The following is a 27,599-nucleotide window of genomic DNA, read 5'->3' as shown; positions in this document are numbered from 1 at the left end:
AACTTAGGAATTAAAAGACCAGAGCAGGTCAGCAGCTCCTGAAGACTCACAGTTGACTGTGTTGAAACCCAGTGCATTTCCAGTACTTGAAAAAGATTTCAGGTGCCTCAGTGCATGTTATTAGAAACCTAATCCCTTTAAAAAAAAAACTTTGTGGGAACTGTCCAGCACTGCTCTGTAGTAGGGTTGAAATACAGCAATCCTTCCACTGTTTACATTTCAGACAGCCATGTCAGGAGATTCTGCAACTTTTGGACTACCTTTTCCATTAACAGGAAAAAGGCAAAATGTTTATCTCATTTAATCTGTTTAAATGAATGGAAAAATTACACTGGATGTTTCCATAAGGTTGAACTAAAATCTAGGTATTTAAGTGTTGCTGATCTTCATGTTGATCTTCTTGGGCTCTAACCTGTAGTGGAAGAAGACAGAAAATTAACATGAATGGAAGGAAGAAAAAAATGAAGAAATCCCAGCTCCACCTTTGTACAGTTGTTGAACCAAACCTAAAAATTATGTCCAGATTCTTTGCAAGAGTGTTGTGTGAGCACTGTGATTGCTACAGACTCTTCAGATTTGGCCTTTTGCTGTTGGAAGGGAACAACAACATGAGATGGAGATCTTACATAGGCTTAAGTAGATTAGGGGCTTGCTTTTATTGCACAAAGTGATTGGTACAAAAATCACAACCACACGTTCAGGATGGACAGTCTTCTTAGGAATGCTGAAGACTTTCATGGGCAGCTTCCTGTGTGGTATTTAATTCTGAGTATGTTAAGAGAATCTTTTTGAAATGTTTCAAATATTGATGTGAAATAACTAAGGAAATTAATGAGATAGGACTAAGTTTGGTCAGGTGATGCTTGATCAGTGATTTTTGCTTGTTGGTCTCTGCTAGGAGGATTGGCAAATTTGTGATCAAGGTTAATATTGCAGGGAGGTTTCTAGGTCTCAGTAGAGACAATCACTGGCTCTGGTGATAACCACCTGGGGAGGTGATAGAAACTTAGAAAGTTCTCAGGGTGCCTCTGCAGTGACTTGACTGTTTCTGTTCGGGGTGGCTGAGCAAGACTATTTAACCAATAACAGGATTTAACCCAGGAGTGTCAGTGTTCCATGTTTTGTGAGACTAAACCAACCAATCCAGAGCTCCTTACTATGTCTGAGATGGATATGGTTTTGAGTCCAGGAGACTTGGAGGGGAAGAATGTTGAAAGAGGCATTGGGTACAGTTGTTTGGGTAGCATGGGATGGCTGCAGCCAGCTTCAGTAGGAATTGTTAATCAATTCACAAAACGACACTGTCAGAGGAGAAGGGAGGTTTGGCTGTGGTGACAGCAGCTATGATTAGCTGGATTAGACATGTGAGAGGAGAATACTGTGTAATTAATTTCTCTCCCTTTGTACTTGTCATGGAAGATTGTCCTGATCAGAACTTCTCTTGGGACTGGGGGTGTCTCACTAAAATGTGAACTGACTGGGTGAGTATTCCTCTTAGGTTTCAACATGGAGTGAGAGAAGTTTGTCTAAACTTCCTTCATGATGAGCTCCAGGTTGTAAATCCCTAAGGTGGAAGGATTAAACCAGTTGTTTTTCTAGACTATAATTGTGTGTTACTTTGGGGGTAGAATTCCACACTGGAAAAGGTAAGAAGATACTTAAACAGGAAAAAAAAGCTATACTTGATGTATACTGGGCAGTCCTAGAGCAGCAGTCAGAGGTACATGTCTGTGAACTTTTTGAGAACTGACTGATGTGGTCACTTTTCTTTTTCTCCAGAGGAGAGGAATGAGATACAGATGGAATTTCTTTGCTGATTGGTTGGATAACTTGGCAGGCTTACAGATGTTGAGGATGAAAGAAAAAGATGATGTCAATCTTACACATATGAAGAAAACAGGGACTGTTCAGCTGAGGAGAGACATCCATAGGGTTTTCTGTTTATGAGCTGTCACCATCAATTGTGTTGTGGAGTGCCTGAGCTCACGGGGGTGAGGTGAACACCAGCCTAATGTTAAACACGTTGACTGCTGGTTTGTGAGAAATTCCCAGTAAGGTTTTCTTGTCCTCTGGGAAGACTTAACCCTTCTAAGACACTCTTAGAAAGCATCCAAAGGAGAGCTACAAAGATGGTGAAGGGCCTTGAGGGGGAGTGTGAGAAGTGGCTGAGGTCACTTGGTCTGTTCAGCCTGGAGGAGACCGAGGGGAGAGCTCATTGCAGTCTGCAACATCCTCACAAGGGGAAGAGGAGGGGCAGGCACTGATCTCTCTGCTGACCAGTGACAGGACCCGAGGCAATGGCCTGAAGTTGTGTCAGGGAAGAGTGAGTTAGGATATCAGGAGAAGGTTCTTCACCCAGAGGGTGGCTGGGCACTGGAACAGGCTCTCCAGGGCAGTGGTCACAGCATTGAGCCTGACAGAGTCCAAGAAGTGTTTGGACAATGCTCTCAGGCACAGGGTGTGATTCTCAGGATGTCCTGTGTCCTTTGTGAGTCCCTTCCAACTCAGGATATTCTGTGACTCTTCATGTAGACTGAATCTGTAAGGCTACAGAAATGTGCTGTAGGAAACTGTGTGTGCAGAGTTGTATGTATTTGCACTTGTCACATTGAGGCTGCCCTATCTGTAAGACTCCTGCCCCTTATTAGACTTGCTGTCAGTGTCAATGGGTCTAACCAGTAAGACTTGGTTACAGAAAGTGAAATATGTTAAAGAGAAGCTGATTTATTAGGGTTTAACGGTAATAAATCCAGCTGCCAGGAAGTTCAAGGATTTATTTAATGTGGAGACAGTAAGTGAAGGATTTGGGACAGGACTGAGGAGGCTTTGCTGTGAGTGCCTCTGCTGAGCTGAGCAGTTGTAATAACCTGCAGTCCCTTGTAGTGAGTGCTTTGGTTAATGTCATCCAGTGTTTCCCTTCTCTTGTCACAGTAACCAAGTCAGTGTGCCAGGTGCATCATTTGCATGAGCTTTGTTCAGAATGCTGCTGCTGAAGTGCAGAGTAGGTAAAACAAGTGTACTGTAATTTACAGCTGGTGTCACTGCATCCAGTACTTACACTAACTACGAAGCTTTCGTGGGAGTGTAATCCGAAACCGCGGCCTGGGGCTTGGAGGAACTTCCTGGACGGCTGCTGCCATCCCTCCCTGGGGGAATCCTTCGGGGCGGCACTTATAAATGTCAGTGGCTAGCACGGGTGGAATACCACGTTAAGGATCTAACCATTTTATTTAAATAAACATACCAATGTTTATTTAAGCAAAATAACCTGTGGAGGTAGGAATGAATTCTGGAAGTAAGGCTGTGAAACATCTTGAATCTGGACTAGTGTCCTCAGCTCAAAGATTAAAGGAACAGCTAAAATATGGGGGAAGGGCACGTGTTTTGGAGGCTGGTCTGCAACTGTGTCTGAGGACTGGGTGAGTGGGAACAGAACAGCAGCTGGTTTTGCTGCTCTGCCACTGGTCCTGTCTAGATCAGTTCTGCAGTTATAGGCATGAAAGGTTTCTTTGGGTCAATGCAAGTAAATCTGGGGAGTTTCAATGTCACATCTAGAGCATATAAAGCCTCAGAAGGGTTGCTGTTACTCTGGTCAGGCTCAGAGTATCCTGAAATTCTCCTTTCTTTGGTAAGGGTGGTCCTTACTCTGAATGACATTTCTGGCATGTTTGGATGTAGCTTGCCTTGCTATTTCTTTTATAGGTTTCCAGAGGACCCTTTCTCCCAAACTTCTAAGTGTAAATTTGATTAAATGTCAAACAGAACTTCACCTGGAGGACAAGGGAAATAGAAATAATAGCTACTGACTTGGCTTTTTTACTGTACTGCTGTCATGAATTAAACAATTGAAAAGCCCACTGAATCCACCCAGGCTCATTTCTGGCAGCATTCATGTGCTTCTGTGCTTGCATCTTTGCTGCTGCAGGGATTGTCCCATTTGCCGGTTCAGTGTCTGGATGAAACGTCATTTTGTTGCTCATGAGATTTATCACCAGATGCTACCAGAGATTCAAAAAGCATAATAAAGTATTTTCATGAGAGGTGGTGGGAAAGAGTTCCTATTATTTTCATTTAGTTTTAAAAGCAACATTTTTCTGAGTTGCTCTTCTTCCTTTCCCCACTTTTAAAACCACGTTATTCTGATGTAAAATGTGTTTGGCATCAGAATCTTAAATTATTCATTTGTTGTGCTTTTGAAAGCACCCATTTGTGTATTTCTGAAAAGGACAGTAAAGCTTGCTACTGCAACAGCCTACACTGGAAACAATGCTTGAGGCTCCCAACAGTAAGATGATCCCCAGGGTCGATGCTATGAGGTGTGTGTGAGAAATAAGACAACAAAGGATATTTGCTTTCACAGGCAGGAGTAGAGTTTCAGTTTCTGTTATTATTTCAATATTATGGGAAACTTCTTCAAGGCCACCAGTGTCTTTCCCTCCAATCAGCATGGCAAAAATCTCTATCTCCAGTTCAGCCTGCAAGCCTGCTGCCACCTGGGAGAGACAGAGAATGACTCACAGGTAAGGTGCAAGTTTCATACATGGTCCCCTCCAGCAGTCCTTGGAGCTGGTGGTTGATGCCCCAAGCCTGTCAGTGTTAGAGGCATTTGGACAGTGTCTTTAATAGTATGCTTTAATTTTTGGCTAGCCCTGAAGTGGTCAGGCAGTTGGACTAGAGGGCCATTGTAGGTCCCTTCCCTATGAAATAGAATAAAATATTCTCTTCTGTTCTAAAAAGAACATAAAGCTAGGGAGATACAAAAGGGGCAGATGTGAGGAGAAAAGAAAAGAATGGAAATTATTCCAGCCATCTAGATGGATTTCTATAAGGCCTTTGACACAGTCCTCCACACCATCCTTCTCTCTCAACTGGAGCCTTTAAAGATCCCTTCCAACCAACACCATCCTGTGATTTTAAGTACTGAGTTGTGGCTAAGGCTCTGGACTAGGAGGTTTGATTTGCATTCTGGCACTGCCTCTGCACAAGTCATTGCTTCTTGATTCCATGCATTGACAAGATATTGCCTGGTATTACGTGGATGCCATGGGGAGAGTGGCCAGCACTATTTATTGAGGGATAGCATGCAGGTAAAAAGAGAGACTGAACAAAAGCAGAAAGAATGAAAGCTTCCTTAGTGAAATAATGTGCTATGGTGCTTTGCTAGATAAAAAACTTAAGGTGGAGAACAGTTGGAAGCAGGAGAAGAAAGGATTGAGGCAATAGTTTACTAGGTTCAAATCCTGAGGGTATCAGGACAGGAAGTTAAGTCTAGACATAAGACAGAGCAGATATAACAAACACCCTAAGCAGAAGGCAAAACTCACAGGCAGTGGTAGAGTAGTCCTGTTTGCTTTGAAAAAGCTCTCTATTACTTCACTGTTTGACCTGCTGCTTTCCACTGAACTTAACATTTTTATCACTCTGCATTCTGGCACAGGCTGAGACTCGAGTGCATGGAGCACTTAGCTGAAGGTGGCAGAGGGACGGTGGAAGACAGCATCGCTTCAAGTAACCTTAAACAAAACTGTGTACCCTGGCAGCTCTATTCCCAGACAGCTGCTGTCCCAGAAAGGTGCCCTAGCTAGCCTGAGGGCCAGCTGAGTCTAGAAAAAACCCCAAAAGCTATCCTGTGTAACCTACAGGTCCTGGTGTGTACATCACTCTCAGTCCTGTGTATGGAGGCGGCTGCTTCACCCGAAACCTGTCAGAAAGAGAAGAGAATCAGTTTGCCAGAAACTGTTTCAGGCAGGAGAAATCTCATCGAGGCTGTCTGCTTTTCCTCTGCTTTTTTAAATGACAGCAGAATTTCTTAGCTCATCCTTTCCATCATAATGTACAAGTTGGACTACAGCAATTCCTGGGCTTCTTGCCAAGGCTCAGGTTTCTAACAAAAAAACCCCAAAGGAGCAGATGAATGGGCCAAAGTAAGCCTTCAAAGAGCTTGTTAACACTGCCTGGTCCTTATAAGAGAATGTGAAACAGCACCATTTTAAATCTGCACATTCAAAGGTAGCTGAAGTACAAACAGCTTCTTGGCAAACACCTGTGTGTTGCAGACCCAAAAGTTCATAACAATCTTTATTAAATGTCCTTTGATGTGATTCTATTGCAGGAAGCATGATACTGGTATGAATTTTGTGCAAATAATCTTTAATTAAATGGTACCAACTAAAGCAGAAGTTTTGCTTCTTCATTTCTTACTGATTGTTTCACATCTGACTCAGTCCTTTTGTGAATGCAATTTCCTACTGTGCAGATTTTTTTGTTTAAAGATCATTAGATAAGGTATGACCTTTACTTTTGCATTGCTCTGGAACTGATCCTGCAGATTTCATTCCCCCTTACCAGCATGCCCTTGCACCAGAAGCTGTTAAAGCAAAGGCAGTAGAAGAGGCATTCCTAGGATATGGCTCCATCTTATGGAAAGCTCTGGCAGACCTATGAAGTGGCTGTGAGAATTCCTGAGCTTTCTCTGAGTGGTGGGTCCAGAGAAACTATACTTAATTTTTGTCAGGATCTATTTGGAGAGATAAAAACCAGGGTACTAAGAATTCAAACTAACCTTGAGAAGTTCACACCAACATTCTTCATGATTACAGTGGTTGCATAGGTGCAGCCTTCCTTTAGCACTCCAAATATCACTCTGGGTGGGATGAGATGGAATTTGGTAAGATCCTGTCTTGTTGCAAGAGAAGATGTGCTGACCTTTCCTGAGGCAGGATCTTCTATCTTTGCAAACAAAATATGAGACAAAGAGAAAGTTGGTGGCCATTAAGTCAGGTAGAGAATTACTTAACCTATATTTAACCTCTGTCCACTCACCCTGAAGAATTACAAAAAGACATCCTAATTGAGTAAGAACTTAAGCAGCACTTTGAATACTGTCTGGAAATTTATACTGGTTTGAGTTTTCAGATGCATGAAGCCATTGAGGTGTCACAGGGAAAATGGGGAAAGCTCTGCTCTTTTGGAAACAGAGCTTTCATGTAGGTGCCTGATGCAGAATGAGTTTTTCCTAGCAGTTGAGAGGAAAGGTACTTCTAGAATTGCCAGTAAACATAAATAAATTGCAACAGCCATGTTACAGTAAATACATTCAAAATATCTGCCAGCATTGCTCCAGGGTGAAGATTTTATGGAAAAGAGGTCACTCAGAGGAATGAATATTGACAAGAAAGATGTTATTTTTTACCTTTTTATTTGGTATGGTGTTTGGTTTTTTCCCCTGAAGGCATGATGGTAATATTACTTTCTCTTTTCTTGTCTGTCCTGTAACATCCACCATCAGACTTGGAATTTTCTGTTGAAAGGCTGTCTCTTCTGCTCCCTCAGCCTTGTCTGGAAGGGAAAGATTTCCAAAAGCATGAAAAAGTGACAGATGGATTGAAATTCATATTGCAAATATTGTGTCAGAAGTTATAAAAAGATACCGAGCTGCTCCAGCTATGTTCTGGAAGGCAGGTGTACCTGTTGTGCTGCTGGAACCATCATCTTGTTTGGAAGGATCCTGCAGGGGAAGGCCACATGAAAGTGATGATTCACTTGTGGTATCAAGAAATTCAGCTGCTAAAGGGGAAATAATGGAACACTGAGTCGAGTGTTTTTTATGATCAAAATCCTTTTCATAAACATGTGAAAAACAACATCAGTCTTTAGCACTTTAATTTACACAGTCTTGGAAAGCTGCTACAAAACCATGAGAGGCTGGGAAATTCTGCATGAAACGTTTTGTCTACTGGACCACAGGGATCTCAAAAATGCCTATTGTGTGATTAGTCATTTCTTGTTCTCTGGCTAACTGAGCTATAAGCCCTAAAGGACTAAAAGAAAATCCTGCACAGCTCTTATGGTGATTGAAAATGAGGAAATATGGGAATAAGTGGGGGTCTGATAAAGCCCCACAGAGGACTATTTCCCTGATATGAATCTTTGCTGTGTATGACTTTTAATCTCACTGTATAATTTCAGTAACTTGTCAGGCTGCTTTTTAAACAGAACTGAAATACTCCTCTCAGATCTGAAAAGCTGAAGCTTAGATAATGATCCCTCTTTCCCTGCTTCCTGTCACAGAGTCACTGCTTTCCTCCTATGTCCTCCAATCTATCTTTAGCCTGAATGTTTCCTAGTCCATATTGCTTTTGCACCAGTTCCCTCTTACCACTGAGTTTCAGAAATAAATCTCCCATATTTTTCCTACAGTCATACTAGTTATTTTCTAAACTTGGCCTCCTTGACTCTTGCTCACCTACCCCTAACTATTATTTATTCCATTCAAGATTCTTGACCATTTTTCATCTATCCAATTCTCATTCATAGCACAATTCTTCAGCTTAGCATCCAAAGCTGATGGTTCTTCCACATTCAATGATGTCTGGAAGGGCTTCTTCCTCCTGAAGAAGATACAAAACTGATGCCAGACAGTCAATTACCTCCACTGGGTTCTCTTATCAGCCTCAGAGGCCAAGTCTCACATGTTTCTTTTTGAAGTGGAGGAAGTTCCTTAGACATTGCTTCCAAATCAGGAAACTGGAGGAAAGGAAGAAAGAGGGCTTAGATTTCACAACTAAACACCTAGGAAAACCAGACAGCAGACACCTTCCTCCCCTTGCAGAAAAAGAAAGGAAAAAAAATTTAAAAAGGAATGCAAAGGAAACAAATAAGCAGAAACAAAGTGGTGACTTATAAAAGAGATAGAAATAGTTACATCAGATTACAACCTACATTTCTGAGTAGGCTTTATGCACTTACAGCATTTACCAGTAGAAAAGCCCCCAAGATCACCTCTAAATTAGGAGTGTTAGTTTTACTTATTCCCTTTCTAAGAAGCAAGGAGAGGGACTTGAGGGGTAAGTAAAAAAATCCTGAGGCTGAGCTTTGCTCTGAATCAGGCTCTCTCCAGAGTTTATGTAAGGAATTTTATAGAGTTTGTTATCAGTGAACATATACCATCTTCATCTGCCACGGTTGTCTTTTGTAATGGTTTGTTGAGATATAAACCCAAAATTGTCTTTGGGAGCACGGGAGATACTAGTTGGCCTAACAGACTTTATCCAGTTTTCAGCTGCGTTACCTTTTGTTGGTAGAAGTTTTTGCCAAATTCAGATTCAAAATACGGAGCAAAAATTCCATTTATCAGTGCTGCGAATAAAGTTTTCTGTTTATCCAGTTCTTTCCTAGGGATATTTTTCACATTGTTGGTAAGGAAAAGAAAGAAAAAAAGCATTATAACTGAGTTCATCTTGTTTTTCAGTATTGTGCATCAAGAAATGGATTTGGTAAAGGCAAGTGGCATTTTCTTCCCTGGTTCATCACATGAAGTAATAGTCTTGTAATTGGCTATTTTCTTGGAGGTGAATTAAGAATTGACTGGTCAGAATGCACACAGACAGTGAGCTGCCTGCTATGAGGAGCTCCTCCTCAGAACATACCCCATTTCTCTGAACCTCATGGAACATGTCTGGGACTGCCACTGGTGTCTTTCCAACCTTCCAACAAACACTTCAAGCTAAGAATTGGTATTCCAGATGCATTGCTAAAATTTTGAAGACAAAACTCATCTAATTTCATTATTTTATCACAGAAAGACTTGATGGCTCTGTGGATACAGAAGAAGCTGTTCAAATCTCTGAAGGTAAGGTTGACCAGAGTAAAGATCAGTCATATTTTCAGCTTGATATAGCCCAGTTTTACACTATTAGAATTTCACTGACTTGCAGCAGGGTCTAATATCAGCTATAAAATGATCAGTCTTAATTATACTGAGAGTTTAAACACTGGTTTTAGAGCCAGAATTGCACATGATGTTCTTGGGTGCTGACTGCTCAGATTTATATATTGAAATTATTTTTTATAGGATCCAAAACAGTGTGAAATGCTATATGAAAATGTAACTCTGAAATTCTAAAAGGCTTTTTTATCTCATGCAAATCAGAAATAATTAAGAAGCAATATGGAAAGCCTCACATGCAGTGCTGTGTCCACTTTTGACCTGTCTGGTGCACAAAAGGGCCACAAAGATGATTAAGGGTTTGGAAGACCTTTCATGTGAGTAGAGGCTGAGAGAGCTGGGACAGTTTTGCCTAGAGAAGCTTTGAAGCACCACCATGTGAGATATGTCTGGGGTTCTATTTGAAAAAATCAGCTTTTATTTGTGGAATACCTGAATCTTAACCTAAAGCATCAGCATTTGAAAATATTAATATACAGTATTTTCTACACTAGTGGCAGAAGCAGAAAAGAAAACAAAGGGCTTCTGACTTCAGCCTTGGTTTGCATAGTGTAAGTTAACAGTAATGCTGCTGGGTTTTGGGAGAAAAAAAAGACAAAAGAAAGAGACTCAAACCACTTTTTCAGCATTTCTGTTGAGCAGAAAATACCACATTATTTGCAGGCAAGGCATTGCACCATCACCAGAGACCTGGTGAAATCAGTAACATTCTTTACAAAAGCAGATTAAGCTGGCTCATAAAAGAACTTGATCCTACTAATATTATTACCTGGTCTCTTCCAGTTTACTTTTCCACTTGGATTTTACTCCTTCTGGACTGAATCACCCAGAAGAAAAAAAGAGAGAGTAGTGGGAATGAGAAAACCAGTAGTCTTCTATAAATATAAAAATATTTACAAGATAACCCTGGAAAGAAAATGCTTTTCATGAGAGCATGTTATGTAAACACTTCAGGTAGCTTCTGACTCAGACTTGTATGGTTTGCACAAAAGTGTTTGCTCATATCTGCATTTTTATTAGATCATTCAATCCAAGAAATATGCAAAATCCTTTCCCAACAAACTTTGAATTATCTTTCAGATATGGAAAGAGAGCCATAGAGGGAGAAAATAATCACAGGACAAGACAGTAAAACGTTGCCATATGTATCTAGGGATGTAGATTCCAGCCCTTAATGACAGTCAGTAAAGCACAGTGTGCTTGGCTTCACCCTTTGTGTTATTTCCATCTGCACCAGTCCTCGCTGCTCTGTCCTACCTGTGCTGCTGGTCCTGTCTGTGCGCAGTGCTTGCCTTCCCTGTGTGATCCTGGGCAGGAGGAGCCACTGCCTGCTCATACAGCTGGCTCACACAGGCTGCAAGGGGAAGGGCATTGCTGAATGGGCTTGCTCTGCTGCACAGGGTTACGAAAAAAACCATCAAAGGATATTTTTTAAATGCATCTTTCTGCCACTTTATGGAAACCTAACAGAATCTTTGTTACTGTGAGGGAAAAGGCAGAAAGAACTTCATTCCAAAATCAAGATCAGAGCATTAACAGATAAGAAATTGAATTCAATATTGAAAGGAGAAGAAGCAGATTAGGTTCACACTCCCACCCTGTATTTCCTGACATATTTTTACATTCTTTCAAGATACAAATACCTGTGAATAGGAAAAGTTGCTGACATTCAGCCACTCTCTAACTGGGGTGCTCTGAGGTCTTTATCTACAGCTGAAGAAAATAATGTGGGCTTTCAGGGACCCTTATTACATTTAGCTTGCTTAAGCTTGCTTGTGCTTAATTGAGGCTGTGAAGCAGCCATAATCAACATTCTCATGGAAGGAACTGCTAGTTCAATATATATAATGGAGAAATGCCAGCCTTTCCACATTTAATATTGTGACCAGCTCTGGGGCTTTATTAAAGAGTTGCCCTGTCCTCTGACATATTTTATAAAGTGTGTTGTTTACTTTATACTTTGAAGCTAAATCATGGGTCCAAAGAAATTTCCTTGTCTAAAAACAATTTTCTGTGGTGAAGTTTAGGAGATGTGAGTATTTGAGAGATATGATCCTATTAGACTATGACAATATCTCTTAGTGTTCTGGGAATTACATGAGTTCAGACTTCAAAATGTGGGGGTTTTTTGGTCAGCTTCTTCACCATAAAACATGATTTTATTTTTCAGCTTTTTCCATTTTTACATGTTTCAAAGAGCTTTTCTTTCCCACTATCTTCTTCATTAGCAATACTACATTAAAATTGCAGCTCCATTTAAGAGGAAACTGTTCAGCAAGCATTTGTTGCAGCAGTTTCTGTTTATTTTGCACAGTATGATGTTTTTGACAAGTAGAAATATTCTTGACAAGGAAAATAACATTTTAAAGATGAGCATCACAAGGGGATAGAATGTAATGAATTTTTCTACAGAAAAGGGTTATGGGTTTTTATAAGAGATAACTTTTATTTGTACATCTTGATGTACAAATGTGATGTGATGGGTTGAGATTAGATTTTGAAGTGTAATAAATAACTAGGATTTACTTAGTTGCTTTGAAAAACTTGTCTGAAAAGTTGTTACTTGCATAAAAATAGCCAAGTATTGTCATAGTTCTTACACCTAAGAAAACTCACTACATGAAAATGTCAAATACACATGCCTAAAGCCAGGAATTATTTTTCAGACATACTGGATCACTGATGCTAAGAAGTCCTAATCACCTGTGAGAGTCACACAGAAGCATGTACATAGTACATAGATGAATTCACCTTTATATTGCCTCTTTAAAAATAATAGTACAATACTTTTAAACTTATTATGATATTTTTAATTTTAAAAGTACAGGTATTCAAATTTTTATTACCTCTATCACTGAGCTTTTCAGTTGATTTCTTCCAGTGAGGGAGGGACTGCAATGAAGAAGGAATAACTGTGACTACATGAGAAATAAAATTCACAACAACATCTTATTCAGAGGATTTATATTATAAACAAGTGCTATCTTCTTATCCCCATTCTTGAGGTCACATTGTCAGGTATTTCAGTGTGTCAGAAAACATACGCAGGGAAAAAATGATATCAAGTACAATTTCCCTGTTCTAAACAGGTATTTGTCTCCTTCTTGATGACCCACTGCATAGATAGCTTTGTATTTTATATGCTTACTTTTTATTAGGTCATCTAAGCTAATTCCTAATCAAACTGAAATCCTTTGGCAAAAAAATCTGAACGAGATATACTTATCTTGTATTAAACTTAGAATCCCAACAAGTCAAATGGGAAATGTGCTCAGGAATTTGCAGGCTTTGTTACTGAGGAGATCTCATGTGGCTGGCTTACAGTAAAGTGAATGAGGGCTAAGAGGCTCTCAAGTGTTTTGTTTATTCTCGTGCTGTCTCTGAAGCAGTTAACTGGAAAGCAGAGCTCCTGACCAGGCAGTCTGGGTTGTAACAGAGCTATTGGAGACTTGGGAGCAATGTGACACTGATTCCTGGGTCACAGCAGGTGCACACTGAGACTGCTGCTCACGAAAGGGTTGTCCAATGTGAAATCTGGAAATGAAGGTGCTGAAGGTAGCCAGGACAATCAACAATAATTAGTCACTAGACAAGTTCACTGGATCTGAGCAGCATGTGAGGTTCAGCACCTGGGCCTCATTGAAGTAAATAAATGTCTGCCTAGAGGATAGATGCAGATGGAATACTGACAGATCATTTCTTTGTCCCTTTTCCCAGAAAAGCTGTGATCCTCTTTTATTTACCCACCTTTCCCATTACCTATTCTCTCCTTTTTCTTTTTGTGTTCTAATTATCCATGAAAATTCACAGATTATATTTAAAAAAACAAAATGCTGCTCAGCAGTAATAACAATATTCCTCCAGACTGTTTTTGTATTATCCCAAAAGCAGGGTTTAAATTCTTACTATGAAGTGGCTGTGGTTGAAATAAAAGTCTCCCATGTGCAATGACAACAGACTGGAAACATTTTCACCCTGATGTTAGGGGATATTAAAAAAAGTAAATTACTGGAAAGTAATTTTGGTCTGTGTGTTTGGGAACATATCATTCAGTAGAACTCTTGAACTGTTTTGAGCATTGCTTCCCCAAATGGCAGCAGAGCCCAGCTGAATTCAGACCAGCTGAAGGCTAAGTGTGGCTCTGCTTTACCATTAATCTCCACCAGAACTGGCTCTGTGCTGCTCTGACATTTGCTGGTTTATTAATGGATAATAATAAACTATACAATAATAAATAATATAATAATAAATGGATAATAATAATATAAAAATACAAAATCCTTGTATTGCATTGGAAGTGGAGCTTCAAGGCTCACACTTCCAATGCAATACAAGGATTTTGTTGAAAGAAATACTTAAAAATATGATTTTCTCACTGTAACCTGTTCAAGGAGAGTTGCAGCATTCTCCTTTTCCTCTTCTGTTCTTGGTTCTTTCACATTAATCTCTTCCAGCTCATTTTCCTGCTTTAAGATGTTCTCTATATATTCCTGGTGGAACAATGAAAAAGATGCAGATGTAGGCTTAAAATAGATATTTACATTGACATAATCATTCCAACTGCTACAGAAAAGACCCTCATTTCTTTTCCCACATCTCTTTAAATCAGTTGGATAGAAAAAAGGGTTTTAAACACACCACTCTGCCAGAAAGCTACATGCAGTACAGAACTTTACTAACAGACAGGTTTGTAGAAACAAATGTTTCCCACACCAGTTCTTTTTCACTTGTTTATATCTCTTTAATCTTATAGGAGATGGAGAAAGGAAGAATATTTTCCTTAAATCTTGATTTTGCTCTGACAAAGTGAAGGTGAGGCTAAAGATTTAAGACACTTCATTCTGGAAGAAAAAATAATTAATTAAATATTGATTTATGAGCAATGAGGGTATTTTCATTGCACATTTATGCAATTGTTGCAACTGTTTTTTCAGTGCTAGTAATTGCAGTTCTTCCTTCCCAGTGTAATAAACAGCATTCATCTTTCTCTAAAAATCAACAATATATCTGGGTGATTAATAGACTTCCCTTGCCATTTTGGCGTGGAACTTTTCTTACACTGTTTGCCTTTGAAAGATCACTATGCAAATTAAAGAATAATTTTAATATATTTATAGACTGAAAAACTGGTAACATTTCATTCTGATAGACTTGAATATCCCAAACATGTCTGGGCTGGCCAGCTGTCAATGTTTTTCTATTGCAAGCATGTTTTCTTTGAAATGTAATGTGGGGGAAAAATTATATAAATGGCTACAATATACTACTACCTTCACACATGTCACATGCTGTTAACTTACAAATTCAGTCTGCAATGCCATTATCAAAATAGTTTAAATGAATAAATTACAGGACACATATATTTTGTTATTCTCTAATTCCTAAGTAATAATGGGGTTTTGACTCTAAAATCTCTTCTAAGAGCATCTTCACAATGTGAATTAAATAAAGGAATGTTTTACACCAACACTGAGAAGGGCAAAGCTGGTCCTTTTTGGACACCATCTCAGAACACTGGCACAGGAGGTCTAGCTTGCACCCTGCTGTGAGCGAGTCACTAAGGAGGGATGACCACAAACCTTGTCAGAAGGCTACACAGCTGTTTCCTAGACATGGATAGAGTAACAAACTCAGACTGAAACCTGGAAATGGTCTACACTGATTTATGAAAAAAATACATAACCAAGACGAGAGTGTGTCTCAGTGTCTCAGTGACCAAGTTACTTGCAGAATTATGGTGAGCTAGAAATTCTTGTTCAGCTTTATAGATTTAAATTCTTAAGGCTTTTTGAAGGAAAACAAACCCTAAGCAAAATAAAAGTGAAGTAACAGATATCAATATTGACAGCAAGGAAATGATATGTTAGAGTACTGTCTGTCATGTATGCTGGATTGGATCTCATGTATTTGCTCAGAAAACTAGGTTTCATAAGAGGTAAATGAAACAATTGAACTTTTTCAGAAAAACACTTACAGCACCTGTCTGTGTATGAAATAATTGTTCTTCAAGCATAGTAGATTTTTCTCAGGTATATACTTCACATTTATCACACCCAATTTGTCTACTTGTTTGTTCTCTATTGCTTACTGGAAGAATGAATAAATGTGGTTGAACTACCTTGAGGGAAAGATGCAGTTTTTCTCTTAGTTCATCACAGAGTGGCTTATACTGGAATAGCTGGCGGATCTGCAGTTTTTTGGGACATTTTCGCACAGGGTCTGGCAAGGACACACGTGCTTCTCCAATGCTGAGACCCTTCCAGGCACACCTTCTCACTAGGGGACCTTTGATCTCCCCCTGAACAGAGAGGAGCAAACAAAAAGAGCAAAACCCAAAAATGCACTTATTGGCAATATGTCTCAGTTGAAAGGCATGTCACAGACCTAGACAATAAAGCCAGTAGATTCCTGGGAACAATTTATCCATCCTAAACCATCTTCATCTGCTAAGATAAACTCTCCTTAAAATTGTTAATCCCTTCACTAAGTGTAAAAGACTGGGACCATACATTCCCTGACACAGCCTACCATTTGCTCTGTCTGCTTAATAAATTGAATTTAACATTCACAATGTTTAGAGCTTCATTTCCCCACAGAGACAAACATCTATTGCTTTAACATGAAAAGACAGTTTTGAAACAATTATACCTCACGAGGAGAAGATTCTTCCTGAGTCTTTGGCTGTAGATATGGAGGAACAATACTCTCTGGTTCTTTCTTCATTACCCAGGGCGATGCTTCAGCCATAGGCCGGAGGACAGTAATACTTAAAACACCTGGTTTAAAGACACATTTTGCTAAGAACCAGTTCAAATTAAAAAAAAAAAGTGTCTCAGACCTACAGAAAAAAACACCTATCTAAAAAAAAATCTTATTACTAACAGATAAGAGTCCTTGTATCCATGGCTACAGATAATATCAGATCCCTGTGTTGATTATAGAATAGTGGTACAAGTTCAGCTTACTCAGCCCATTTTTAACAATAAATTGCTTATGCTACTTGCTTTGATTCTTGGTTAACAGCTCACTTTTATAGTGTGGGGATTAGCCCAAACAAGGAAGAGCACAGCATTGACCCATGAGTACTGAATACTAATCTCAGAAGTAGTACAACATATTCAGAATATGCATAATTCTTCACTGTATTTTATACTTCATGCCCTGATCACTGGATGGATTCCCTTAGAGATGATTTATTTGTATTGTTAGAATAAATTTTAATGTTCTTCAAAATATTTTTTCCAGCCCAACCCAAAAATTACTTAATCTACTATGATCCATCCTACGGGTGACCTTCAAAATGGATATCAGCACTGAGGTACTTTGTCACAATGATACAAAGTTGTGAAACTTTGCTGTAAAGGCAAATAGAGCCAGTATTGTGAAAGGTGGAGCAGGAAGTCTGGAAAATCAGATGTGCTACTATTACAAACGATTGCTGGTTGTAAGTAAGTTTTTTTGACTGGGATTTTGACTGGGTATGTATCCTCTCCATCTTTCTGATCTTTTCATCTTCTGCATTTTTCTGGCTCCCTCCATGTCCTGTCTTTTTTCTTTTTTCCCACAGCATAATGACTTCATTTGGTTTCTGCAATGGGGAACCGGTCATTTGTGTGAATAAAAGTACATTTAAAAATGTGCCACACTTTATAAGAGTAGTAAGTGGGAAAGCTGTTTTATGTCATATGCTTATGACATAAATCTATGAGAAATATGTCTTAGGACTTTATGGCTTGAAGCAAACTTAACTTATCATCCTCTCATATCCAGGGGAACCATACTTTCTTCTCTTTTAAAGATATTTTGTTGTTAGCAACTACCTGTTACACCAGTGTCTTTTATAGAAACACAGCAGATCTAATTACCTTTACAATGACAACCAACAATTCCAGGACATAATTTCTTGCATTGCTACTACATGGTGGTTGGTACCATGTAGTATTGGCTATTCCAGTCATGTTTTTTCAGCTTTTTAATGTGTATCCTTTCCAACAGACAGCCTAATGGTCAACATCAGGGCATCATTCTCCTCATTGCTACATCACTAATGGAGACTGTGATACATTCAGCTTTTTAAATTATAAACACAAAGAATATATTTAGTTGGTAATCACTTTTATTTGTGTGACTGAGAGTGGATAAGGATATGCCATTTGTTAGTTCACTTATCCCTTAACAGTGTCCTTCAGTTAATTCTCTGCTTCCCAGAGTTTTCCCCTAAACTCCTTTCTTTCACTCCTAGAAGTGTGGACACTTATTTACAAGGGTAAAAACATTTCCTGCCCTTATAAGAGTTTTGAAACTTTTCAATTCTTTCTATTAGTAGTCTGTCAGAGAAGAAACCTTTTCTACCTGGCTGTTCTTGTACAAGATCCTGCAAGACTGCAGTGGCAGGATCACTGCAGGCCTCAGCCATATACTCGTGTACATCCTTTGTTCGCAGGAGCTCCGTTCCAGAACCATCCGCAGAGATGATGAAAAACCTGCACAGCCAAACATATGAATGGGGCTCTATCAAGAGAGCAGAACTCCAGCATGATGGCATCAAATGTGCAAATACAGAGTACTGAGCAAAGGGAGCACAAATCCATGAACTCTGTAAAATACTATGAAGAAAAGTGTTAACCTATGAATGCAATGCAGTTTACCTGGGGACATGCTCATTATCAGTGATAGGTTTGTTAACATCATCTGCTGCTGGACTCCTGTCCTCCTTGTCATCAGAGCCACTGCTGGGAACACACACATCTGTGCTGCCATCAGCCAGGACCTATAGCAGAAATTATGTGAAATTACTTGAGTTAAAAGATACTTTTAAAACAGTGACTTGCTGGAGAATTTTAACATAGCCTAGCCCAGTGAAAGAGACAGAAAAACACATTTCACAATGAGCGACTGGAAACTCACAGGAAAAAGAAATAAAGAGGAAAACTGACAGGACAGTAAAACACCCACAACATTTCTTGAAAGACATGCTGTATCATAAATACTAATATCACATGCTGGTATTTAATAAATTCCCAAGGACTGTTACACAAAAATACTCACTCACTGGTCAAGCCAGGTAACTGTAATAGTCAAGACAGACATTGCTGTATACCTACTGAGTGAACTTCTACAGTATTTTCCTTCTTGAAAATACTATGTGCTTATTAACTAAGGTAACATTAACATTCTTGTTTGAAAAAGCAAGATAACCAACAATGACCTAAAAAGGAATAATAATGCCTTTTTCAAGATCCAATTTAAATAAGGGTGATTCAAAGCACAGTCCACTAACTGAATCTGACACCACCTAGTTTTTAATCCTCACTTGCAGAGCTGATTATTTGCTATAGTACAAATCATGCTAATTAAAGGTGAGCTAAATTGTACACCATGTGTTCTGTTTCAGTCTCTCTGAAGAGGGATAAATATAAAAAAAGAATATCCATCACACAGTCAAGAAGATATCAGAGACCTGATTACAAGGTTACAGTTTGACTTTGAGAGAAGTTTATAATAGAATGCAGAAACTTGTTTTCTTCCATGTATTTTACCTTGAAAGTATTTCCTTCAGGATCCATCATCTCACAAATAGTGCTGGAAGTGTGTTTCATAATGTATCTCCCTGCTTGTTTCTCTTCTTCCTTGCTGCTGAAATCATAAACTTCATGGCTATAAACTGCTGAGCAATCTTCATCAAAGAAAAGAAAGCCTCCCTTTCTGGGTAAAACCTATGACAGCAAAAAGGGAAGAGGTTCAATCCTCAAAGGTGAAAATTTTAATTTAAAGATACTGTGAAAATGAAGAACAGATAAAAATCAAGAGGACAGCTTTCAGACATTCAATGCTGAATCATCCACTTTAGAGGAATCAAAGGGGAGAAAGAAGGAATATGAGGTAGGCTTATCTGAGTCTCTGTGATATTTAGCTTCAGGAGATTTAAGACTGTGATTTAAATACATTGTACATTTGTGAGTAAGTATCTAAACATTGGCAGAGTATGAAAGAGATAGAGGAATAGGGACTAGTGAAGACTACAGAGAAGGGAGGTAATGAAGATGAGAGCTGCTAATGGCAGGGAACTTGGAACACAGAGATTAAACATCACTGTCACAAATGAAAAATAATTCCCACCTGATATGTTCCCTGTGGCTTTGCTACAATAGATGTCCCATCTCCAAAGATAGTACAACAGGTACCATCCTCACAATTTGTTATAACAGTAGCAAACTCAGGATTCTCTACTCGTGTACCTTTGCGCTTCTTTGCGATGGCATCTGAGGGTTCACCTAAGAATTAATGCAGAACAATGAGACAGGAGCACAAGAATCATGGACATGTCTTAGGATTCAATTTGCTTTTTCTCTCATAGTTCTGGATCTTTATCTTTTCAGTGCAAGACCTTCATAAACTTCATAGCATCCTTTATCACATATTTTTACATTATGTAAACAATATGCAATCTTTTAAGTTCTGGACTGTGAATTCAATATAGGAAAACCCAACAGTAAAAAATATCTGTAACCATCTGTAGCTGGCCAGGAAAGTACACTCTAATGTATCAAGTATGGTACTAACCATAATGATCTGCATATTTGTAATATACAAGTTGGATCACTGAAATTCTTTGTGCCTGTAATACAAACTCTAAAATGTGAAGAAATTCCTATTCAGCAACACAAATCTTGGAAAACAAATGATAACAGGCATGTTAATCTGGTTATTGCCTTTCCATTGAAGAGATAGGTCAGTTCAAGGGATTTTGACTTTTGAAATCCCACAGGGAGATGTCCCTGAACATTTTCTGCAAAATCAATAATGGTCTTTCCCTACACTGTGTTTGAACAGTCCAGACACCCACACAGTAAATGTCCCCTTCAGTTTAATTAAGGAGGACAGGACTTGTCTTGCAAATGAAGCAGTCATACAGAATACACCACCAGCCAGAAGAGTCACAGATGACCTTTAGCCCCACTTATTTTAGGCAAATACAAGTTTCACTTTTCTTGGCAGGCCATTTTCCACAGCCATATTCAGATATTTAGTATCTCCAAGGCTGGTGAGTCCATGGCTTCACTGGGGAATAGAAGGATGCCTTGGTCCTTTTATACCTCTTCAGTTAAAACTCAACAACTTCCTTGTTATTATTAGGGTAGGGGAGAGAGGGCAATGAAATCACTAAAACCCTGGCACTGTGGTCTCATGGTGATGGAGGACCATACAGGTACGAAAGAAGGAAATTAAATTACTTGCAACAGTATAATTTTTGCACTGAATATACTGCTGAAAGAAAGTAAACAAACTAAGCCTAGACTGCACTAGTGGATCAATTATCTAGGCTACTGGTATAAACCACTTTTAGTATATATTTTGACAACTTTCTGCTTCACAAAATATTACGTGCAAGAATAGTAAGTGCTCCCCTTTAGATATTACCTGTTTCCACACTACCCTCTGGTACAGAAAGGTCTTCACACTTTTCATAAAAAGTTGTTATCCTGGTACCATCAGCATGTTCTACTACTTTGTTACCGTCTGGCTTTTCAACAATTATCACTTCATCTTCTCGTACAGTCATAATCTGAAAGAATGAAGGACTACTCATTTATATTGGCACTGTGATACTTGTGACAGCAGCGCCAACAATATAAGGGGTCAGGACTGAAGCACTAAAGAAGCTTGCCTACCACATTGTCATCTACTTGGGAGACAGAGGAACTCCATTTTCTTCAAAATCTAAAGCTACTGCATTTCTAACAGTGTAGGATGTTTTAAAAGAACAAATACTGCAACTTATGATTGCTAGCCCTGTCTCTTAGCTTATAGACAGTGCTACAGTAACACCAAAGCAGTTAATACCATTCCATCAGCTGGGTTCGTGGCCTGATACATTAAGAGTGGCTTCAGATCCATTCTTGTGGCACCCTCTGTGCCCACTAGAATGCCTAATGGAGTTGTTGTTATCCAGGTTCCTGCCTTAGGTTGTGTAGAACTGGCCTTTTCAAACTCATCAGACTTCTGTGACGGTAGTGATGTCTTGTCACTGCCTTTTCCTGCAAAAACAAAAATTTCTGTATCAGACTTGATATTCTCTAAGGCAAAAGACAAAACCAGTAAAGTTCAGTTTGTGAATATTGCTTTTGACAGAATTGCAAAATGAACTATTTGACAGGCTAGAAGAAAATTACAACTCCTGCTACTCAAAGACATGATCTTGAACTAGCCTTATCTAATGTGCTTCTTACAGAAAAAGTATAGAGCATGCTAATGCCAGCAGTCCTATGGTGCATCAGAAGAAAAGGATGAAGATCTCATTATGAAAGGCAATTGGAGAGATCTTATTAGGAATATTATATAGAACTCTTGTCTCCCATATTCAGGAAAAATAGACAAAGTGTATGCAAAAGACAAGAGTGTAGTCCAGAGAGCAGGCTGAAAGACTTAGAGCAATTATCTAGCAAAAAAGCACCCCTGAGACCAAAAAGAGATGAAACCTTTTACTAGAAATTTGTCAAGAATAAGCAGGGGAGAAGGTGAAAAACTGATCATAAATAAAGGACAAGGAATAAAGGACATACACTAGTCAGAGATACTGAGAATTCATATTAGAAAACGGTTTGTCAGAGTTGTTCTCATCTTTGCAGGTATCTAAAGGAATATCCTAAGAAAAAGGGCTGGACTTGACTCAGAAAATCTCTTTTTGAGACACCTTTCTCTTTGGCAGCAATTTTTATTCACCTATTTCCAATAAATTTTATGTTAATACAACAGGTCAGAATTATTCTGTGTACTAATTAATACTGACAGTGATCTTGGACTACACTCTGAGGTATGAAGTAAACATTATTTGGTTCATTCTCAGTCAAAATACAATAAGAATGGCTATATTACCACCAAGCACATGTCCATACAACCAGTTGATAATGACCAATAGTAGGTGCCTTGGAATACACGGAGTGAGAAAGAAAAATGTATCCTCTGTGAGAGAAGCATTTCTTAATACAAGGATTAAAAACTGTAAGACAAAAGTAAGGATTTAACACTACAAGGATTTCTTTTAAAAGACTTTGTGTTTACTCTGCTACCAATGAAGTTCTTACACAACCTTTTACTTATTAGAGTCCTACCATGTTAGAAGAAAAATAAATTTGGAGTAGGAGAGAGATTATTTGCTATGAAGGTAACATAGCAGTGTGCAGCAGAGTACAGATAAAATTGCATTTTCACATTGACAGAATTTTCAGACTAAAGAAATATGCTCTTTACTAAGTATCATCAGCCCTACTAACTTTATATCTGTCCAAAACACAAGAAATATTACCTTTCTTTGTGCTAGTCTCAGATAAATGGTCTGATTCTGTTAAGGGAATTTTCCTCCATATTTCATCCGTAGGTGGGGGTAGGACAGGACCAGAATCAGGGCTATTACTCACTGTGCCATCAGCAAACAGAATCTACAGAAATCAAGGACATACTAGAGGTTAAAATAAACTCAAACACCACTAGAAAGTCTTAAAAGAATGTGTCACAAATGTGATAGTCACTACAATACTGTAGGCGATGAAGAGGAAAAAAGTAAAATCTCTCAGAATGAATACAAGAAATAAAGAAGCTATCTTGAAGAGAATTAATAGAACAGACTATTTCAGTTGGAAGGGACCTACAATGATCACCTGGTCCAACTGCCTGACCACTTCGGGGCTGACCAAGTTAAAGCATCTTGTCAATGGCATTGATCAAATGTCTCTTAAACACTGACTACCTTGGGGCATCAACCACCTTTCCAGCAAGCCTGTTCCAGTGTCTGACCACTCTTCTGCTTCCCAATGTCCAGCCTCCAGCCTGAACCTCCCATAGTGCTCCTTTGAGCCATTTCCATCTGTCCTGTCAGTGGATTCCAGCGAGAAGGGATCAGCACCTCCCTCTGCACTTCCCCTGTCAGGGAGCTGCAGAGAGCAGGAGGCTGACCCTCAGCACCTGGCTCTCCAAAGCAGACAAGCCCAGTGCCCTCAGCCACTCCTCTCAGGATGCACCTGCCAGCCCTTCCACAAGCTTTGCTGTTCTCTGGACTCACTGCAGGACCTTCCCACCCCTCTGGAGTGGCGGTGCCCAGAGCTGCTCCCAGCACTCCGGGTGAGGCCGCAGCAGCGCTGAGCACAGCGGGTGATGGATGATCCCCCCTCTGCCCGGCTGTGCTCTGTGTTTGATGCCCCCAGGACACGGTTCCTGCCCTCTGGGCTGCCCGGGCACGCCCTGCTGGCTCTCACTGAGCTGCTGCTGCCCCCAGCACCCCCAGGGCCCTCCCTGAAGGGCGCTCTGCAGACTCCTCTCCCAGTTTGTACATGTGCCTGGCATTACTCTGTCCCACTCTGTCGAATCCAGGAGTTGGTTTTGTTAAATTTCATCCCATTTGTCACTGCCAGAAGGAGTGCTATTTGCTGCAGTCTGTGGATCTAATTAATGGGGACTCTTCCAATTACAAAAAGGCGTTATAAAAATAAGCAGTAAAGATTATTCTTTGACCAAATGGTCATAGGTTAATGACTTTTTTTTGGTAGCATTGATAATGCATCTGTATTGACATATTGATCTGTACTGAAATATTACACATGTCTACAAGTGCTGTGAATTTTTTAGCCATTATGATAGTCAACAAAAAGAAGTCTTGGTTACTCATCAAATTATATCTGGTTTCTGAGATCCATTACACTCATCTCTTGATATGCATGTTCTCTGTGTGTCTAGATAAACTCTAGAATTACTCCAACCATCCCTAAATTAATTTATAAATACAGTAAAATGTAGAAGAGAAATGAACAACATATAGAAACAACTCTTGAAATTGTTACTGTAAGGAATAATTTATTTCTTCTTTTTTGAATGCTTATCATATGCAATAAATTTCTGATGACTCATAGACATTAAGTTAATTCAAAGAAGGATGCACTCATAATCTTTTTAAGCAAAGACTACTGCAAAATCATTTTAGGCACATAAGATCTACATTTTTTCTCTCAGGAAATAGTATATTGTGAATATATAGGCATACAGCAGCTATTTCTGAAATGGATATATTTCTCAGGAATCCTGGCAAAATGTTTTAACATCTAGTGTGATGAATAAATGTAAAGAACTTACACTAGGCATTGTGGTCTACTTAGACAGGAAAAAGAAATTCTGGAAATAAGGAATTATTTGACAGATTCTGAGTCAAATTAGATGACTCCTCTTTCATCTGTTTGCTAACTACATGAGAGTCAGAGTTAAAAAAAAAAGTTGCTTGTGGATTGATTATAATATTTGCAAAGATAGCTTATAGCACCTAAACTGTAACAGAATTCTACACAACAAAAATATGTGTAAACAAAGCAGGTACTTAGGAATATACAGACTTTCCCCCTGAAAATTTAGGGGAAATGTGTCTACAGGAGCTCATGTCTTTTCTGGATCCCATATGAGTGTTTGAACTGAAAAAAATACATGAATGCTTTCATATTGCCAAAAATACTCAAAGCTGAACTAATCCACACTTCAGAAGCTTAAGTTTAGGAATGCAGTTCTCTGAACCATATTCAGCTATTACCTAATCACAAAGTTGCCTAAAACCTTTTAGTGCCTGTAATTTTCATACTTAAATCTCCCTAAGTTCTGACTCTGAACAAAGCCAAGAGTACTTTAGTCTTGACATGGTTGCATAATTCAGTATTACTTAACTCCATCATCTACAAACTGGACACTTCTCAATCTCAGTAGACAAAAACAAGTTTAAGGGTAATCACCTTCCATTTCATTGAACTGTACTAAAGTGCAGTGCTTGCAATGAATTCTACCAAACATACCTGGGTAGATCCATCCATCAGGTGCTTTATGACAGTTCCTTGACTAGTGATGACTCTTGACACCTCTTGCTCTTTTTGCCTCGCTGGAGGTGAATAAAGATGAGAGTCCTTTACCTTTTGGGGATAACTCTGTCTAACCATAATTTCCAGAGGAGGCCACTTAGCCTGTTCACTTTTGGTGTCTTCCTGCTTTATTTCACCTTCTGTAACCTGATGTTCCTCCTCTCCACTTGGCATAACCTCTTCCTTCTCTCCACCTGGCATAACCTTTTCCTTCTCTTCTTCATCTGCTTTGGCTTTACCTTCCTCAACTGTCTCTTTCTTTGCTTCAGTGGCAGTGGCTTCACCTTTCAAATCTGAAAGCAAACTTTGAATTAGTACTGCATGCACACATTCAAACAGTGCTACACACCCAGCACTGTGATGTCGACAGAAGATGTGCAACTTAGGTGAGACTAACCCTCCTTGGCTGAATTTGTAATCACAGAGTAAAAGACAGACCCTGATTTCAGAGCAAAGTTCAAAACAGTCACCTACTCAGACACTTTGCATCCTCTTGTGAAGGTGGCTGTCTTTCCAAATGAAAACAAAGGGAATGTAAAGATGGATTTCTTATGGGTGCTAAACTTTTGAGACTAACATCATGTGAGAGGAATTCCCTAACTGCCCATAAAGGTGAAAAAAAACCCCGAGTTTCACCAAGTTTGAATTTGTAGAGAAACCCAAGTAATATATTCTGTCTGATTGAGCAAGTAAATTTCTTAGATTAAATGATGGCAGTGTTTTGAGTATGCTAAGGGGTATAATTATGGTAATTTTATTGAGAGACTCCAATGAAGTGTCTGTAATTGCTCTGTTCACCTCAACTACTCAGCATTTCAAGTTATGCTTCTTGCCAAATTATGTATCTTTGAGAACACTCTCCATGTTCATTACTTCATACCAGATTAATCAGAGCACATTTACTGAGCTGTACAGATTTGTTGTACATAGGTATTAAATGACATCTGTACATGGCTGTTCTTAGAATTAACTAGACGACAACAAAATTCACATTTCTCTGATTCAAAACCTAACAGCATGACTAAAAAACCCCAAGATTTACTACAGTTTAGAACATGCAAAGATGAATCTAACAGTGATTTTCAAAAACACTGCAGAAAATAATTATTGCAGAATATTTGTCAGGCACAGAAGCTTTAAAGTATCCATATACCCTATCAGTCTTCTAAAGGAAATCCAATGATAAGGGCAGAAAGGCTTATTCTGGGTGTTTTCTCTTTATGTACTGGATGGCATAAACCAAAGGACTTCTGTGAAGTTTGAAACTGATTGCATCTTTTAGAAAAGAAACTGATTGCATCTTTTAGAAAAGCCACAAAAACCCCCCTGATTGTAAAACAACCAGCAGCAGGGACTCCATCACAGCCTTGGTTAGTTTTGTTGATCATTCTTACCATTTATGAGTGTAACATTTTTACCAAATGAGTATAACTTAAACCTAGTACAAAGTCCTAGTTTTCAGTTTCAAGCCCCTGAAAATTGTAATAACTTTGTATACTGTGTTTACCAGCTATCACCAAAATTCTGTTTTCTTGTACTTCCAGGCTGGCACTAGTCACTCCTTTGACCTTTTCTTTGGTGCTTAAATGGAGTTCTCTGGTGAAATGAGCTCATTATAAGATACATCTTCTGATGCTTTAATCATTCTAGCCATTCTTCCCTGAATCTTTCAAATTATTAACATTTTGTCTTGGGGACTTAAGTACATATGCTTTCAAAGGAAGTGCAGACATGGGTAATGTAACCATCTTCCTGCTATCACTCAAGATTCCTCTATATATATGTATTTACTTATTGAATTTGCTTGTTTTTCTTTAGTATTCCAATCTATGTACATATTCAAATAATTATCCAACATGACTCCTAAGGGCTTTTTAGGGTTGCTACTTCCTTCCCCTCAATCTTTTATGTTCAACAACTCGTGATTCTAGATTTCATATTTGTTTGAATAAAATCATATTATTCACGTTGCAAATACTATGAAA

General features: G+C 39.0%; 1 protein-coding gene across 1 annotated transcript in view; it reads right to left on the bottom strand.

Moving 5' to 3' along the window:
- Positions 1-285: 285 nt before the first annotated feature.
- SPAG17 (sperm associated antigen 17) overlaps positions 286-27,599 on the bottom strand; it is an 88,914-nt gene continuing 61,600 nt past the window's right edge. The window contains exons 26-48 of the mRNA XM_054514120.1: positions 25,552-25,907; positions 23,034-23,166; positions 21,572-21,765; positions 21,149-21,293; positions 19,847-20,001; positions 19,267-19,443; positions 18,376-18,497; positions 18,080-18,210; positions 16,376-16,503; positions 15,846-16,025; positions 14,110-14,217; positions 12,574-12,619; positions 10,985-11,081; positions 10,497-10,544; positions 9,071-9,173; positions 8,430-8,526; positions 7,468-7,566; positions 7,193-7,338; positions 6,563-6,729; positions 5,641-5,701; positions 4,340-4,493; positions 3,059-3,187; positions 286-412 (exon numbers count right to left, since the gene is read on the bottom strand). Of these exons, the coding sequence (XP_054370095.1) occupies positions 3,060-3,187; positions 4,340-4,493; positions 5,641-5,701; positions 6,563-6,729; positions 7,193-7,338; positions 7,468-7,566; positions 8,430-8,526; positions 9,071-9,173; positions 10,497-10,544; positions 10,985-11,081; positions 12,574-12,619; positions 14,110-14,217; positions 15,846-16,025; positions 16,376-16,503; positions 18,080-18,210; positions 18,376-18,497; positions 19,267-19,443; positions 19,847-20,001; positions 21,149-21,293; positions 21,572-21,765; positions 23,034-23,166; positions 25,552-25,907 (2,975 nt within the window). The 3' untranslated portion in view covers positions 286-412; position 3,059. The remainder of the gene's footprint in view (positions 413-3,058; positions 3,188-4,339; positions 4,494-5,640; positions 5,702-6,562; positions 6,730-7,192; positions 7,339-7,467; positions 7,567-8,429; positions 8,527-9,070; positions 9,174-10,496; positions 10,545-10,984; positions 11,082-12,573; positions 12,620-14,109; positions 14,218-15,845; positions 16,026-16,375; positions 16,504-18,079; positions 18,211-18,375; positions 18,498-19,266; positions 19,444-19,846; positions 20,002-21,148; positions 21,294-21,571; positions 21,766-23,033; positions 23,167-25,551; positions 25,908-27,599) is intronic.

This window comes from Molothrus ater, chromosome 2, assembly GCF_012460135.2.
Source record: "Molothrus ater isolate BHLD 08-10-18 breed brown headed cowbird chromosome 2, BPBGC_Mater_1.1, whole genome shotgun sequence".
NCBI classification, from domain to species: domain Eukaryota; kingdom Metazoa; phylum Chordata; class Aves; order Passeriformes; family Icteridae; genus Molothrus; species Molothrus ater.
Note: the sequence above shows the minus strand (reverse complement) of the source record. Positions and strands in the feature narration are given on the sequence as shown.